Source organism: Podarcis cretensis, assembly GCF_951804945.1.
Source record: "Podarcis cretensis genome assembly, chromosome: 4".
Taxonomy (NCBI): Eukaryota; Metazoa; Chordata; class Lepidosauria; order Squamata; family Lacertidae; genus Podarcis; species Podarcis cretensis.
In genome coordinates, this window is record NC_137173.1 from 105,282,599 (window position 1) to 105,296,352 (window position 13,754).

General features: G+C 42.6%; 1 protein-coding gene and 1 long non-coding RNA gene across 13 annotated transcripts in view; one reads left to right on the plus strand and one right to left on the minus strand.

The window, feature by feature from the left end:
* The window catches only part of PCDH17 (protocadherin 17), a 143,204-nt gene that overhangs the window by 80,318 nt on the left and 49,132 nt on the right, over window positions 1-13,754 (minus strand). For 7 of the 12 annotated variants that reach the window (XM_079972482.1, XM_079972483.1, XM_079972477.1 and 4 more), the window contains exons 2-3: window positions 12,149-12,207; window positions 11,809-11,981 (exon numbers count right to left, since the gene is read on the minus strand). In XM_079972482.1, coding sequence (XP_079828608.1) covers window positions 11,809-11,981; window positions 12,149-12,207 — 232 coding nt within the window. Of the gene's footprint in view, window positions 1-1,289; window positions 1,445-11,808; window positions 11,982-12,148; window positions 12,208-13,754 lie in introns of all 12 variants that reach the window. The other 5 variants (XR_013837849.1, XM_079972485.1, XM_079972487.1 and 2 more) reach the window with 3 other exon arrangements.
* LOC307214397 lies at window positions 6,705-8,668 on the plus strand. Its single transcript, XR_013838037.1, has 2 exons — window positions 6,705-7,122; window positions 7,723-8,668. It is a non-coding gene; the product is annotated as an uncharacterized lncRNA (long non-coding RNA).

Here is a 13,754-nt window from a genome sequence, read left to right on the forward strand (position 1 = left end):
AAATAAGTGCAAAACTCGCTTTATCACCTGATATGAGCTGATTTTAAAAAGTGGAGATGGAGACTAAGGGAGTCTGTGCCTTGCCCTTTGGGATTCTGGCAAAGGGAAAAACGAAACAAAGCCAGGTCAGGCCATAGTGGTGGTTGTTTTTCTGACTGGCTGACAACCCCACGAGCAACAGATTCCAGCAAGAACTGCATGCACATGACACTGTGTACTACAATTTAGAAAAGAAACCTTGATCAACATTTTTTTCAAGTGGAATGGTTCCTGAGATTTATTAAAATTTTCGATTAAACTTCTAAACTGAGCATGCAGTTCCTAAAAATACTTTAGCTGTGGCTGAAAGAACCAAGCATATTGTAAAAGACATTAGAAGTAGAGAAACCTGCTTAATACTGAACTAGACTATGAGATGGGCAGCAGCTCCGAAAGACTCAGACGTTGCTCTGCCCTGAGTTTCTGTTTCAAAACTAGACCTGCCAGGAAGGAACCTCAGTATATGCAAATAATGTACCATATCATGTAGCTATGGCCCTTCTCAATTTTCTCATATGAATACAGCTAAGTCCTCTCTTCCCTACCAGCCTGGTATTGTGCAAGGCACCATGATAGTTCGGCCAGGCTTCTCAGTCTCATGCTTTACTTTAGATTGCCTTGCAGTTTGGCAGTTTCCAGGTCTCAATGGGCAGCACCACCTCTGCTTTTGCAAAAGTGGCTTACATGCAAGGTGCAGAAGACTTTGATTTGAATGTACAGCTCATTTCCATTGCCCAGCAACTGATGCGGAAGCATCATAACAGGGGAGGAACAGTCTGCATGGGACCACTCCCCCCCCCCATGCATGCCTCTCTGCATCTGGAGGGTGAACAGAGTTCTTTGTGAATGGTTCTTTCACGAATTGGTTGGAGGTGGTTTTGCTAAAGTAAACATACACAGTACTAAAAGTACTGAATGAATTTTCAACCCTTCTACTCAGCTTTAAGCCACCTTTCTCCCCCAAATATTTCAAAGTAAAGCTGGAGAGATTTGGGACCTTTTTGCACTGGGTGTTGATGTGCTTCCCCTGACTGTAGTATTTAGTTGCTTAAAACACAGACATCAATCCGCAATCAAAATGAAAACTAAATCTCTATTGGAAAACCAGGGCAAGGGGTCCGGAGTCTGTACCTGCAATCTACCTATCAACAATCCAGGCTGCTCTTCACCACTAGTTTCCTGAGTTAGATGGAAGTGAAGATGGGAATTGCGTGCACGTCCTAACATACAACAGCAAGGCAGTTTCTTACCTGACCTTGTTAGGGGTAACCAACTTGGAGAGGATGGTACTCTTGGACATAAAGTTTCTTAGGTGGAGTCAGAACAAGGAGTGCAGTCTGACAGCTACTCTCATTTTGGGCACAGAGAGAATGAGAGAGAAGATGTTCTGTCCAGGGGGAAAAACCTATGGGAGGAAGCAATGGTGAACAACATTTCACAGATTGTGTCATTTTAGGGTGGGACTCCCAAACTAGGCCACGCTCACAGTTTGGGAGTAAATCACCAAATGGTGAAAAAATCAAGGAAGTATTTCAGTTTACATGCTTTGGGGTTGTAAATTGATTCATGTTGTATGAACCGAAGATTTGCAAAGAAGATATTGGTGATCAAGGGGGGGGGGAGTTCTAATTTACAAAGTGAGACCACCCTACCCAATATTTAACCTGGCCAATTTCTAGATATTTATTCAAGTGCTTCCAATTTTATTTTGTTTTTCTTTTATAAGCCAATGGATAAATATCACTGGTGGCATTAGGAAGTTCAAAACATACTGGAGACTCAAAGCCTATTAAGGAATTCAAACCTATTGTTTTGAAAACATAGCAAAGCCCTGGATTTCAGAAGCTGTCACTCTTTCTTATTCATGGGAAATTTGTTGTGCAAATATTTTTTATATAAATCATAGTAAGAACATTTTCCAAGGGTATGATACCAGCAACTTTGGCTGTTAATTTCATAATTGAGATCCAGGGTATATCTACACTACAAATTTGTGTTGTTTCAATATCAGTTTGTGTGTCATGATTAAAAATTCCTGCATTGCAGGGTGTTGGACCAGATGACTCCCTCCCAACTCTACAATTCTATGATTCTATTACTCTCCCTGCCCCTGCCCCACCCATAATGATTATTGAGAGTTGCTATTAAGTGACTACTGTTCTGGAGATCTCTAGCGTCCTAGCTCTCTCTCCCACAATCACGCAGATTGAAGAGTTCAGTGGTGTTCATATGATCCCAGCTCCATTATCATGTAGGTCAGTGAATTAGCAAATGTCAACCTATGGTGACATTAATGACCTAGATCCCAATCATGGAACTGAATCATGAGTGTTTTATATTTGTACAAATTTCTATATTACTTTTTGGTGAGCCAATTTGATTTTTTTAAAAAATAAAAAATAAGATAGAATCTTTTACAATAATTAAATGAATATGAAACCACTGACAAGATCCAAAGTGAGAATTTGTAGATCTCATTGATTTCAGTAGCAGAGATTTAACAACTTAACATTTTCACCAGGAAAGCTGAAGCTGCAGTTCTATCGCCCCTTGGAGGGATTCATCAGACTTCCCTCTGCAATGCCGAAGCAAGAGAGCGGATGTCAGATGACCCTTCCCACCGCCACAGCAGCTCCCACTGCCCTGGTTCTACCAACATCAGGAGGGTCAAAAGGGGTGGGGCATCACGGAAAGAGTGGGGAACTCTTGTAGAGCTGGAAGGGACTCGGAAGGTCATCTCATCCAACCCCCTGCAATGCAGCCTTTCAACCCTGACACACAAACCTCAACCCTGGGAGAGATTCATGCCAGCTCAGGGCATGCCATAAATCCACCCCATTCATTGTTTTCAGTGGAGGGGGCTGCTTTTTAAAGGGGAAAGGACACTGGAGGACTAGAGAGCTCCTCCGGCTTTACTTCCACTCTGTCCGTGTGTGACCCAAGCAGGACATTAGTGGGCAATTAAACTGCCTTCAGTTTCCTCACCACAAGCAGCTTTAAGATTGTCCCACCAGTCTTTGGACCTAGAACGTGCCAAATGTATTTTCCTGATTCTGAGCACCAGTGCAATCACATGTCTTTATTGCGTGATTCAGTTGGCAACTGATGGCCCAATTCAGCAAAAGCCAAGGTTTCGTAGATCTGCTCAATGAGGTTCACTTGCGGCATGAATGGAAGGAAACATTTCCAGCAATGAGGCCGTGTATGCCATAAGCCGCCCCCTCGCCCCCCCCCCCATGCTAGGCTCCTGCTTTGTTCCTATACAGTGGTACCTCGGGTTAAGAACTTAATTCGTTCTGGAGGTCCGTTCTTAACCTGAAACTGTTCTTAACCTGAAGCACCACTTTAGCTAATGGGGCCTCCTGCTGCTGCCACGCCGCTGGAGCACAATTTCTGTTCTCATCCTGAAACAAAGTTCTTAACCCAAGGTACTATTTCTGGTTTAGTGGAGTGTGTAACCTGAAGCGTATGAAACTCGAGGTACCACTGTAGTTCTCTGGAGTGGTGCTGGGTTATTAAGCTCTGCTCTCAAGACCAGGTTCACAACTTGCAGCATTATGCCTATAGCGGTCATTGGGCAAATTAACCATGTGAATGGCAAAGATGAAACAAATTTGAAATGCAGAATTTGGCTTCATAGCTCAAGCATAATACTGAGCTTGAAAGTGTGAATTTAGGGGGGGAATGGGATAGGTGGCTTTCACATGTATGTAATGGAATGCAAGAGACAAATAACAAATAATGGATACTATTTTCTGGCACTAAAATCTAAGTTTCAGAGATTGAGAAAACACTGAATCTTGAAAGTTGATTTGTAAACTTTAAAACTTTTATCATTTCCAGATCTGATTTCCCAATTTAAAACCTTAGAACTTTATGATATGATACTATTTATTATCTGTTCCACTCTGATTATTTTGGTGTACATATGGTAGCTGAAACACACACAGAGTTTGCCTCATTCTCTTCAATTAGTCAAGGAACAACTCATGCATTCAGTGGAGATTCCTTCCCACAGAGAAACCTCCAAAATAGCCTCTGGGAGCATGGAATTCCTCTTCCACTTTGAAGCTCCATAAAGCATCTCTCACGTGATAAGAGTTCAGATTTATTTTCTTGTTGAGTTTGGCTGATAGGATTACATGTAGGGTTTTTTAAGCTGTTCGTGATTTCATCTGCATTAGGTATTTGATAATGAGGCTGGTGCTGTGGATTCTGCAACAGTAGCTGGAAGCTCTTTTCCCTGCGATGCTGCTGATGGTTTACGTCTAAGCTGCACTTCCTATCAAAGCAAAGCATCACAAGGCATTCTAGAAACATTTGGAAAAATCTTACTGTTGGGCAAGAATGGAAGAATTCTAAATAATGAAGGCTTACCTTCTTCCAGACCCTAAATCAGGCCTGCAATTGTGAATTTTTTAGAGGTGAGGTGAGAGACTTCTGTGCCTCACTCTTCTCCCTCTCCTTTTGGTGAAAAGCAGTGACCTGACACTCTACACCCCACCACCACCACTACTGCTCCCAGTAGAAACAACACCAAGCGTTAAGTCCCACATGTCTCTTCGTTGTTTCTAAACCAGGCCTGTAAAACTTTTGATCCACAAGGCTAAACAAATGTGGTCCATCAGTCCTGATTTCTTGCCTTATTGGGACTACAAAAAAGGGGGAGCATTTGCCAGAGCACAGCACAGAACAATGTTTGGTGGACCGCAAGTGGCACCGGCCAGCCCTAAATTACACTCCATGCAGGTGGGGAAATATATCCCCAACACGCCCTTTGGGTTCTAGGCTGAAGGGAAGCTGGTTCCCTTCAGTGGCCTAATCACCAGTTAGCTGAGAGATTGAATTGGTTCCTACTGGGTTTGAGGGTTTGGAATGCTTTCCTTCTTTCTTTTTCCCTTTCCTTTTCCCTTTCTTTCCTTCCTTCCTTCCTTCCTTCCCTCCTGTTTTCTAATTTTACCTTTCCTACTGTTTGGATACACAGACTACCTAGATAAATGTTATGAATATGGAAAGCACCCCCTAACCCCACCCTACTTTACAAAATTGAGATGAGAAGATACCAGCAGTAACTGGAATGTTTCGCTTCGGAGCACATCTACACAGCAAGCTTATATTGGTTTTGTACCAGTTCTCCTGTCCAGTTCCTAAAATAACATGGAAATTAAAGTTTAGTGGTGGTGCAGATCGTTTTCTGTTAGAGATAACTATATCTCCCTATGGAACTTCCCATGATCCCTTGAGCTAAACTAAAACTATTTGGACGTGATTCAGCAGCTTCCCACAAGCCTTCCTCAGGCATTATTCTCAAGCCCCTGATAATAATCACATGAGGGAGGACACCAGAGGGCCACACACATTTGCCCTGCTGCTTTGTCCTGCACCAGCCCTCTCTCCCCGCAAGACTGTCTGCTTGTTGAGGGCATGTCCACAATGGGGCAGCCTGCTGACTGCATGTAGGTTATTCCTGTGAACTAGGACCCTGAGTATTTGGGGCTCCAGGTCCACCTACATGCATCCAGTGGGTTAAGCTTCTGTGTGCGAAGGCAGGGAAACGGCAAGTGCTCCTGCCATTCCCCCTCACTCAGTTATCACATTTGGCAATCCCTGGGCTGCCATTATGGGAGGATGGGGAAGTATTCCTGCCTTATTTTAGATTGCACATGGTTATGCCTTTAGATGGAGACCTGCAGAACAATGCCAAATCCCAGCAAAATGCTAGTTAACAAAGCAGAGTTCAATTCTGGTAACGCGGCTTGACGAGGATTTTTTGTGGGGGGAGCACACAGTCTAAAAATGAGGCACAAACAAAATGTCAAGCTGAACAATTTCCCTTAAAGAGTAGTAAACATATGGAGGGAGCTGCTTAGTAAGGCCAGTGAATCAGAGAGCATAAATAAGCTTATGAGACAGCTAGACATTTTAATAGAAAGAGTAGGTAGAGACTTCCTTCAGATAGCTAGAGTGAAGATAACTTAAAGGGGACATGCTTGGTTATTGCACAAGACTTTCTGTCCCAATGATTATGCTTTCTTTTACACAAGCTTTTTCTCCTTTAGGCCACCTGCCAAGATTTATCAAAGCACCCTCATTTTTTATTCTCCTTCCTTTATTTACATTTACCAAGGAGGCTAGCACAGAGCAAATATTGCTATCTGTGGAGCTTTCTTTTTAAGCAACATTTCCTGAAGAGCACATATTCTTAGGTTTTCTTCTTCATTATTCCTTCATTTTCAACCAAGCCTTGTCAAGTGAGATGAGAATATGGACTGTGTTTGTTTAGCTGAGCAACTGGAAGATTAAAGCAGACACACACTGGCATTCCCAAGGATTTCAAGCCAAGTTAAGAGATGTGTCTTTTATTTTATTTCCCTTCTACAAAGTTTGAACATCACAGGCAAATAATAATAATATGGCTTCTCTTCTGATCCACTGTAATAAAGAAAAAGCACCGTGCTGGACCAATACAACCTGAGAGCTAAGGGGAGCAGTGAGATGCCTGAAGCATCTTCTGTTCTGATCAAAGCAACTTTGCATGTGATGTGTCTCCACAATTTGAAAGAATGACTCTTGAAGTATGTGGTGTGACCAGTCATTTGCTAAGGGAGGTCATAGACTTTGTGATCCTAAAGTTCAGGGTCACTTCACATGTGGCAGTATAGAATGAAAGTGTGTATATATCACCAGTGCTGTTTTTCTAGAAAAATAGATGCCAGAGCTCACTATGAACTTCTCCCTCATTCTCTTAGAATGGCAATGGCCCCCACCTGAGAGGGGCCACAGCTGAGCTCCACTGAGCAAGTCACACCCCCCCCCCATGTGCAGCCAACAACAGCTGACTGCAATGTATAAAAAGATAGATAGCCACAGGGCAGGAGCTGATACATCCCCAGAAAACTGTGAAATGATCCTTATCTGAGCTCAAAAGAGGCGGCTTCCCTTTTCAACGAATGCTGCAGAATATGGCAGTTGGTGGTTGGGGACACTGGGACCCTGTTACTCCAGGACAGGGATGAGGAACCTGTGGTGTTCCAGATGCCGCTGGATTACAGCTCCCATCAGATCCAGCAACGATGGCCAAAGGTAAGGAATGCAGGGCAAGACTATACTAGAATGAGAGGAGCCATTCAGGTCACTTCTTCTGGTTTGGCTGTTACCATTCTGCTGGCTTGAATAATTCCTCCATACGCAAACACATCAACAGACTTAGAATTACAAAAATTTCTCTTTAGCGTTTTATTTACTTTCACATATGCTAAGGAAATAACTATTAGTCCTTATATTTATAAATGTGTGTACTTTTCTCCAAAATTGAGATGCAGCAACCTCCACAATTCTTTAGCTATGTAGCCTGGGAAGGGAGAATAATTAAAGAAAATTCAGGGACAATCTGTTCTCAAAATGGTATCGGAAATCATTAATGATGCACAGCCACACAATGAGTTCAGCATTATTAAACCCTCGGTGCCTCTTTTCTTTAACCTTTTAAAATATATCCTTTCTCATTTCCTGTTTTTGAAGATGTACAGTAAGGGTTACTGTTACTCCTTGAAGTGCATCTGTAAAATACCTTCTCCTACTGCAGGCACCCTCAGGCATACATTCTTCCTGGGTATCCATCCAAACACATAAAACACACAAATAGTGCACATACCCACAAGGATTAATCTTTCCATCTCTTAGGTATTTAGAAGAGTAGACCAGCCCAATCTACACGCCAAGGATGGAAGAGTTAATACCAGCTGTTTGCACGAGCTGGTTCCAGAATATGGTGAAACACTTTGCCTGAACACTTTGCATTATCACTCATATAAGCAATAGTAATGGTTGACTAAACCTGGTTTATTTTGATTTTTAAATATTTTGCTTCGTAGGACAACTTGCGGGTTCTAACTGTTGTTTCTTCTAACAGCGTGAGCCTATTTTTTATATATTATATTGGTGTGACCTATGGACCACTTTCTTCTAAGCCCTGCAGAAACCTTGAAATTGTACTTCATGCAGCCTCCACCTTCCTCAGCTCACAGCCTGCAGCATCCCAACCATAGCTCATAACTTTTGCCCAAATTTTGGCAAGCAACTCTGATCAATAGGAAGAAGTGAGAAAAACTCACCTCTTGCCTACCCAGCCTGATTTGGGATATAGTTTGGACAGACCATATTATTTATCTGGATACATGAACTAGTATTCCTCAGTAGGAATAGAAGTCAGGTACCTCACAGGTGCCACTGGTGAGTGCCAGGATTCTGTTTCTGGGCCTAATGGAACACATGTTGGGCATTCCCTCACCTGGTACCTTCCAGATGTTTCAGACTGTAACTCTCAATAGCCCCAGCTAGCACTGGAGAACATGAGAGTGAGAAAGGCTGATCACATCCATCAGGGTCTCCAAAATGGATGCAATTAGACCAGAAGAATCCACCTGCAACTCTGAACATTTCTGACTTTCCTGTTGATTACATACAGAATTAAAGAGGGCAACGCTTTCCATGATATTTAGGGAAAGCAACATATGGTGGGCATATCCTGTTCACCAGTATTTTGACTTTCACTCTGCTTTTTTGCATCTATAGGCATTGTCCACTGTAGGTTTCTTCAGCCACTGCAATAAACAGCACTTTCAGAAAAGCACAGTTGTGGGTTCTCCTATTCATTTAAATGGAACTTGAGAAAAGGGGGGGGAAAAGTACCTGGGAGATTCAAGCTCATGTATTCTGCAGACAGCAAATATATAGACAGCATGTACAAGGTTGTGGACAGGGAGATGAGAATCCCAGATTCAACTCCCCATTCAGCTTTGAAGCTGTTTTGTGGTCCTTGGGCGAGTCTCAGTAGTTCTCCATTTATCCTACTTCACAAGGTTTTTGTGAGGTTAAATTCTAAATCTTCTTCAAGGAAGGCTGGCATAAAAATGTAAGAAAAAATTTACAGAAATCCTTTTAATTTTCCTACAAAATCCAGCAGATTTCTTGTTGAAGCAAGGCTTTTAAAAGCTACTATGAATTTCAGTGTAGATAAAATTTGATGGCAGCTAGGAAATGAAAAAACCCTTCCACATTCTTTCCCCAGCAAATGTAGTGGAGCTTTTAAAAATGTCCCTCATAATGCCAAAATATATTCTATCTGGCACAATTCTTCAACAGCTGTACAACCCAAGCTATAGAACAGTTTGGAAGTCTTATTCTGTGTTTTTCATATTAAAATAAATTAGCAGGTATATATGTTAGAAGAGATTTTTTTAGAGAGAAATATTTACACAGAATAGTGGTTCAATTATAAACCAAGAGTCGCTATGCAAAGGGGGGAATTTGGCATCTATCATTTGGAAAACAAGGTCATGAGGTCCTCCCTTGAATGAATGAGGAATAAATTACAATGCAGCATTCTAAATATTCTACATGGAAACAAAATCTTATTGCATTCTTGACATGATCAAGAAAATGAAGCCAAGCGTGCATTTGCTGATGAATGTGGTACAATTCTGGCTGTGCTGGAGGCAAAAATCTAGTTCTAATTAATCACCAATTAATAGAAAGCTTAGAATGTGTTTCTGCTTAATTATAAATATAGCTTCTCATTAAGAAAGACTTAATTAATCAATTTTTAAAACATCCTCAGTGCTGTGAATCATTTTCCACACAACAAGCTGAAATGACTAATGGAGATGAGAAACCAAATTCAAAATATTTCAGCTGTGTTCCTCCTCACTGCTTGGAAGCGGAATGTACAACACACACACACACACACACACACACACACACACGGACACACAGCTGATATACTCAGTTTAACTGGCACTGATAGGAAATAATGGGTTTCTTTTGAAATAAACTTACTCTTAGCAAAAGGGAGCATAAACCAAATCATATACAGACTTTGGCGAAACAGAGATGCTTTTGTCTCTGTAAATATAACCCAGTTGAGAACAGTCACTGCTCTGCTGTACATCACTCTAGCAGTGTCACAGGCACCTGTCAGTAACTTCTTTGTAGCTTGTAAATGAAATGATTTACTAACTAGGGGCCAGATCGTGGGTGTACCAAGGATCTGCACAGCTTCCACTTATTTCAATGAGACAGGGGTTTTCAAACTGTGTTTCAGGGAACTCCTGGGATTGTTTGGAAACTTGTCAGAGGCTTCCTCATGAGATTAACCATGGTGGACAAATTTCTCTGAAAGACAACTTGCCCCCGGAGACTAACCTTCCTCTGCCATGTTCTAAAGTGAGTTCTAAAGGGCCTGGAATGGTGCCTGGCAGGAGCTGTGTATCTCAGAACAGGATACAGAATCCTCCATAACAGGAGAAGCCAATGCAGTGCCCTCCAGATTTTGCAGGACTACAATTTCTATCATGCTGACTGGGGCTGATGGAACTGCAGTCCAGCGACATCTGGAGAACACCATGTTGCCCTCTGCAACATGCATGAATATCTGGCAGGTGCTCCAGGTTCTCAAGCAGGCAAATTAATGAGTGTGTTGCAAGAGGTTGCAATTAAAAACAAACAAACACAGCAAAGGAACAGATTGAGGGCTTGAGTTAGAATCCACTGAAAAAATTAGAACCTGCATCGCACTAGCACTTGGTGGAGTGAGCCCTGTGTCGTGATTTGATCATTTAGTAGCACAGGCAACTCCTCATTTACACATTCTCTATTTGTGCACAACTGTGCACACAGATGTTGCCAGGATCCTGGAAGTTGAACCCGGAAATGGGGAACACCCTGGAGAGGAGTCCTGGCTCCTGAGGAGACCCTTCCCAGGGCCCGAAAAGGACATCCTCTTCAGTCTCCTTGAAGGGTCTCCTCGAAGGTTCTTCCCTGCCCAGCAGCTGAGCTGATCCAGGCAACTCCCCATTTTACGAGACTTTGCACATGGGGGTTCGGAACACAACCCCCGACTCTTGAGGTTGCCAACAATGTTTTATATTTGATAATGAAATCAATCTTGGAAACAAAAAAACATGAAGCCACCATTAGTTGGAGTTGGTTCTGATTTCAAATGTTTATCCTGCCAAATTATCATAGCAAGTGAAAAAGGAAAAGTATAACCATACTGTGGCCATATTTTTCCACGCAATAAATGCAGCTATCACATAATATCTTGGGTCCCATGAGCTTTCTAACCATGAGTCTGTTATCACAATTAAGCATTTAGGCAAGGAATATTCCACTGATGTGGTGGAGAAGGGCAGATGTGATGATCAAACCATTGCTCTAACTGTGTAAATCCAACTTCACTCTTCAGGACAACACTAAGGAAAAACGGCAGCAGGCTATCCATTTCTAGAAGTCCTCAAGAACATAAAGTCAGGATCCAAAGAGCTGCTTTGTATACACCCGGTGAGATTTTTGCTTTTTCTAACTTTAAATATCAGGCCCATATGCCATATCACAAGATACTCCCGAAAAGTCCCAAGGCCTCTTTGCAGATGTGGAGCTAGTTAAAAGCCTCTCTGGATCCCAGGGGGGAAACACCACTATTACTCGTTAATACATGGCTTGTTGGGGCTGAACAGGCATGATAACTGTCTGTTCCAGTTTCTAATTATTACATACGTATGTGTATATACACCAGTATATTTATATGTGTGTGGTATATGCATACAAACAGAGAGAGAACATGTTTGTGTGGCAAGTTGGCTGGAAGATTTAGTGCTGCATCTGATAGCATTATCAGTGGGCTTGCCTATCTACTGCCAGAACAGAAGTAATAGGTTTCTAATCATTGCTTAAGCTGCAGACGTAGCAAGCGGTGGCTGCTTCACTCACCTGGTTCGAGCGGCTGGCTTTTAGTCGAAGTCGCTTTCATCTTGAGGGCCTCTCTAACTGACATGTCACAACAGGAGCCTTTGTTGGTATCCTGGTCACTGTCTGCTTGGTCACTGTCCCCATGGCCACTGTCTCTCAAGCTGGCTCTCTCAGGGTCCTTGAATGTGGAGCTACTGATATTTCATGTATGGAAGGAAAGAGAACAAGAGAGAAAGGGGGAGAGAATGTGTTAAACTTGTATTAATTTTCCCCCACCCCATTTGAATTGTTCTTTCTGGCAAAGGAATTTCTGAATAGGATGCAAATGGGGAAGCCAAGAAAGTTATTTAATAGGCCTTACCTTTGAACAAACTGCTGCCTGCTGCCCATGTAATTGGGCTCTGCGGGAAAATTGTCTGTCTGTGAAAGAGAAGGGAAAAAAACATATCTAGTTGTACACTGGACAAATCTCCTGCAGAGCAACAAGATTTCCTAGAGGAGGAATGATTAATAATTCAAAAATAATTTCCCCCGCCCCTTAATGTTCAGATTTGTACATTTTAATTAAATTTCAAAATGCTGGTATATCATTATGCACTCAGAACAATTAAGTGATACTGGCCCACAAATTACCTGCTAAAACAAACAAGGAAGATTTACATAAGTGACATGGAAATATGGCTTGTAATCAACCAAATACTAAGCTCATCTTAAGCTTTGTATTAAGGCAAGTTCAGATCACCACATTTTGTTCACAAGTATTTACTGTTATGTATCACCTTTTGCAGATGCAGTAGAAGCTCTCTTGACAAACAGCAAAAAAAAAAAAAAAAAAAACCCAGCTGGAATATTCATTTTGATTTATAAACAGATGTTGGAGAAGGTTCCAAGCTAGCTAGTTTTAAGCCCCCTGACATGATAGATTTCAGCCCTCTCCCCTGTCCAGTGAAGAACTATTCAGTCATGTAGCCCCACAACCTTACTTGATTGACTGCAGTCTGAATGAAGCAGCACAGCCGAGCAACAATTATATCACACGCTTAGTTAGAAAGGCTCTTCTCCAGTCCATGTTAGTAAGCTCACACAAAGGCTTTGGTCAACAGATGCAGCAGCAAGTTGCCCATCTGCTCCTGAATACAGGAATCCCCCCACTAAAACAAAACAAACTTATCAGTGGTAACGGATAGAATATTGGATGAAAGCAGGGAGAAGGACAATCTGCATATGAATCCCACAAGCACAAGGACTTTGGATATTTGATGCGGTTCACCCACAAGATGCTATTGTGCCCCCTATGAAGGGAGATCAAATGGTCTGGGCTGGAATAAGTAAGGGTGGCGACAGAGGTCACCAAATAGAGGAACTGATTGGAACTCCAGTTTTTGTTTCCAGGGCAGTGCATGTGTCTTCAAACCACAAGCATAGCCTCCAAGTGCCACTATTCAGCCATGGAAATTAATAAGCTATCCTGCTTTGTTCCTGTGCCAAAGGAAATCTTGGTTTAAGCTGGGGACATAGGCAAGACTGCCACTAGTTTGCAGCCCTTTTAAGAGTATCTTGGCTCCCCAATTCCCCGCCTTGCTCTCCTCTACAAATATGAAATGCTCCTCCCTGTCCAGTTTGCTTTCCACAGTTGCCTGCCCAGCCAGTCTCCTGCTCACCAATGCTTTCCCCCCAGGCTCTGCCTGCCTCCACCCTCTGTCCGATTCCATGGCCAGAAGGCTAGGAGAGATCCTTCATCCACACTGGTGGGATCTTCGCAGCTCGGCAGAGGAGCATTGGAGCGAAACAAGTGCCTCAGAGCCAATGGGCAAGCAGTTTGCTTTCCACAGTTGCCTGCCCAGCCAGTCTCCTGCTCACCAATGCTTTCCCCCCAGGCTCTGCCTGCCTCCACCCTCTGTCCAATTCCATGGCCAGAAGGCTAGGAGAGATCCTTCATCCACACTGGTGGGATCTTCGCAGCTCGG